A 4421-nucleotide genomic window follows, 5' to 3' on the forward strand; every position below is an offset into this window, starting at 1 on the left:
ATTCACAACACTGAGCCCAGGCTAGCTGTACTGAGCCCAGGCTAGCTGTTCTGAGCTGGTAACATAGAGTCCTGTTCACAACACTGAGCCCAGGCTAGCTGTACTGAGCCCAGGCTAGCTGTTCTGAGCTGGTAACATAGTGTCCTGTTCACAACACTGAGCCCAGGCTAGCTGTTCTGAGCTGGTAACATAGAGTCCTGTTCACAACACTGAGCCCAGGCTAGCTGTACTGACCTGCAGCTGGTAACATAGTGTCCTGTTCACAACACTGAGCCCAGGCTAGCTGTTCTGAGCTGGTAACATAGTGTCCTGTTCACAACACTGAGCCCAGGCTAGCTGTACTGAACCCAGGCTAGCTGTACTACAGTACCAGGGAGTGTTCACCAGGACACTAGTGACTACTACAGTACTACAGTACCAGGGAGTGTTCAACAGGACATTAGTGACTACTACAGTACCAGGGGAGTGTTCAACAGGACACTAGTGACTACTACAGTACCAGGGGAGTGTTCACCAGGACACTAGTGACTACTACAGTACCAGGGAGTGTTCAACAGGACACTAGTGACTACTACAGTACCAGGGAGTGTTCACCAGGACACTAGTGACTACTACAGTACCAGGGAGTGTTCAACAGGACGCTAGTGACTACTACAGTACTATGTACCAGGGGAGTGTTCAACAGGACACTAGTGACTACTACAGTACCAGGGAGTGTTCAACAGGACACTAGTGACTACTACAGTACCAGGAGTGTTCAACAGGACACTATGACTACTACAGTACCAGGGGAGTGTTCAACAGGACACTAGTGACTACTACAGTACCAGGGGAGTGTTCAACAGGACACTAGTGACTACTACAGTACCAGGGAGTGTTCAACAGGACACTAGTGACTACTACAGTACTACAGTACCATGGGAGTGTTCAACAGGACACTAGTGACTACTACAGTACCAGGGAGTGTTCAACAGGACACTAGTGACTACTACAGTACCAGGGAGTGTTCAACAGGACACTAGTGACTACTACAGTACTACAGTACCAGGGGAGTGTTCAACAGGACACTAGTGACTACTACAGTACTACAGTACCAGGGAGTGTTCAACAGGACACTAGTGACTACTACAGTACACAGGGAGTGTTCAACTGGACACTAGTGACTACTACAGTACCAGGGGAGTGTTCAACAGGACACTAGTGACTACTACAGTACCAGGGGAGTGTTCAACCAGGACACTAGTGACTACTACAGTACCAGGGGAGTGTTCAACAGGACACTAGTGACTACTACTACAGTACCAGGGGAGTGTTCAACAGGACACTAGTGACTACTACAGTCAATGCTCGCCATGGTACCAGGGGAGTGTTCAACAGGACACTAGTGACTACTACAGTACTACAGTACCAGGGGAGTGTTCAACAGGACACTAGTGACTACTACAGTACCAGGGAGTGTTCAACAGGACACTAGTGACTACTATAGTACCAGGGGAGTGTTCAACAGGACACTAGTGACTACTACAGTACTACAGTACCAGGGGAGTGTTCAACAGGACACTAGTGACTACTACAGTACCAGGGGAGTGTTCAACAGGACACTAGTGACTACTATAGTACCAGGGGAGTGTTCAACAGGACACTAGTGACTACTACAGTACTACAGTACCAGGGGAGTGTTCAACAGGACACTAGTGACTACTACAGTACTACAGTACCAGGGGAGTGTTCAACAGGACACTAGTGACTACTACAGTACTACAGTACCAGGGGAGTGTTCAACAGGACACTAGTGACTACTACAGTACTACAGTACCAGGGGAGTGTTCAACAGGACACTAGTGACTACTACAGTACCAGGGGAGTGTTCAACAGGACACTAGTGACTACTATAGTACCAGGGGAGTGTTCAACAGGACACTAGTGACTACTACAGTACTACAGTACCAGGGAGTGTTCAACAGGACACTAGTGACTACTACAGTACTACAGTACCAGGGGAGTGTTCAACAGGACACTAGTGACTACTACAGTACTACAGTACCAGGGGAGTGTTCAACAGGACACTAGTGACTACTACAGTACTACAGTACCAGGGGAGTGTTCAACAGGACACTAGTGACTACTACAGTACCATGGGGAGTGTTCAACAGGACACTAGTGACTACTATAGTACCAGGGAGTGTTCAACAGGACACTAGTGACTACTACAGTACTACAGTACCAGTGGAGTGTCCAACAGGACACTAGTGACTACTACAGTACTACAGTACCAGGGGAGTGTTCAACAGGACACTAGTGACTACTACAGTACTACAGTACCAGGGGAGTGTTCAACAGGACACTAGTGACTACTACAGTACTACAGTACCAGGGGAGTGTTCAACAGGACACTAGTGACTACTACAGCATACCAGGGGAGTGTTCAACAGGACACTAGTGACTACTATAGTACTACAGTACCGGAGTGTTCAACAGGACACTAGTGACTACTACAGTACTACAGTACCAGGGGAGTGTTCAACAGGACACTAGTGACTACTACAGTACTACAGTACCAGGAGTGTTCAACAGGACACTAGTGACTACTACAGTACTACAGTACCAGGGGAGTGTTCAACAGGACACTAGTGACTACTACAGTACTACAGTACCAGGGGAGTGTTCAACAGGACACTAGTGACTACTACAGTACTACAGTACCAGGGGAGTGTTCAACAGGACACTAGTGACTACTACAGTACCAGGGGAGTGTTCACCAGGACTGACCTCCAGAGTTCAGGTCTGGATTGGGGACGTGTGTGATGGAGAAGCGGGAGCGGGACACGCTGAAGCGGGAGAACTGTGATGCTGCTGTTACTGCTACCGGCTTGTCCTCGGGAGGCTTGTCCTCGGGAGGCTTGTCCTCGGGAGGCTTGTCCTCGGGAGGCTTGTCCTCGGGAGGCTTGTCCTCGGGAGGCTTGTCCTCGGGAGGCTTGTCCTCGGGAGGCTTGTCCTCGGGAGGCTTGTCCTCGGGAGGCTTGGCTGCAGGGACCGGGATGAGATCAGAGACCGGTGGCTCAGCTGTAGACGGGCTGGACAACGGGCTTGTCATCAATGGGATGTCATCCTCCCACTCAAACCCACCACCTGAATATACACACACACACACACACACACACACACACACACACACACACACACACACACACACACACACACACACACACACACACACACACACACACACACACACACACACACACACACACACACACACACACACACACACACACACAGAGTAAAGGGGGTTTAGAACTGATACAGTATACCTGACTGTAGCTTGTGGATTCCCTCAGGGATCCATTCTTAATCCTCTTGGTCTCTTACTGTTCTTGTATCCCTCAGGGATCCATTATTAACACTCTTGGTCTCTAACTGTTCTTGTATCCCTCAGGGATCCATTCTTAATCTCTTACTGCTCTTGTATCCCTCAGGGATCCATTCTTAATCCTCTTGGTCTCTAACTGTTCTTGTATCCCTCAGGATCCATTCTTAATCCTCTTGGTCTCTAACTGTTCTTGTATCCCTCAGGGATCCATTCTTAATCCTCTTGGTCTCTAACTGTTCTTGTATCCCTCAGGGATCCATTCTTAATCCTCTTGGTCTCTAACTGTTCTTGTATCCCTCAGGGATCCATTCTTAATCCTCTTGGTCTCTAACTGTTCTTGTATCCCTCAGGATCCATTCTTAACACTCTTGGTCTCTAACTGTTCTTGTATCCCTCAGCGATCCATTCTTAATCCTCTTGGTGTCTAACTGTTATTGTATCCCTCAGGATCCATTCTTAATCCTCTTGGTCTCTAACTGTTCTTGTATCCCTCAGGATCCATTCTTAACACTCTTGGTCTCTTACTGTTCTTGTATCCCTCAGGATCCATTCTTAATCCTCTTGGTCTCTAACTGTTCTTGTATCCCTCAGGATCCATTCTTAACACTCTTGGTCTCTTACTGTTCTTGTATCCCTCAGGATCCATTCTTAATCCTCTTGGTCTCTAACTGTTCTTGTATCCCTCAGGATCCATTCTTAATCCTCTTGGTCTCTAACTGTTCTTGTATCCCTCAGGATCCATTCTTAATCCTCTTGGTCTCTAACTGTTCTTGTATCCCTCAGGATCCATTCTTAATCCTCTTGGTCTCTAACTGTTCTTGTATCCCTCAGGATCCATTCTTAATCCTCTTGGTCTCTAACTGTTCTTGTATCCCTCAGGATCCATTCTTAACACTCTTGGTCTCTAACTGTTCTTGTATCCCTCAGGGATCCATTCTTAATCCTCTTGGTCTCTAACTGTTCTTGTATCCCTCAGGGATCCATTCTTAACACTCTTGGTCTCTAACTGTTCTTGTATCCCTCAGGGATCCATTCTTAATCTCTTACTGCT

General features: G+C 47.7%; 1 protein-coding gene across 1 annotated transcript in view; it reads right to left on the reverse strand.

Annotated features, from left to right (window-relative positions):
* Positions 1 to 2712: 2712 nt before the first annotated feature.
* The window catches only part of LOC123998878 (serine/threonine-protein kinase LMTK1-like), a 42589-nt gene continuing 40880 nt past the window's right edge, over positions 2713 to 4421 (reverse strand). Inside the window, 1 exon segment of the mRNA XM_046304100.1 lies at positions 2713 to 3129. Coding sequence (XP_046160056.1) covers positions 2756 to 3129 — 374 coding nt within the window. The 3' untranslated portion in view covers positions 2713 to 2755.

The sequence above is a fragment of the Oncorhynchus gorbuscha genome, linkage group LG16 (genome assembly GCF_021184085.1).
Source record: "Oncorhynchus gorbuscha isolate QuinsamMale2020 ecotype Even-year linkage group LG16, OgorEven_v1.0, whole genome shotgun sequence".
Taxonomy (NCBI): Eukaryota; Metazoa; Chordata; class Actinopteri; order Salmoniformes; family Salmonidae; genus Oncorhynchus; species Oncorhynchus gorbuscha.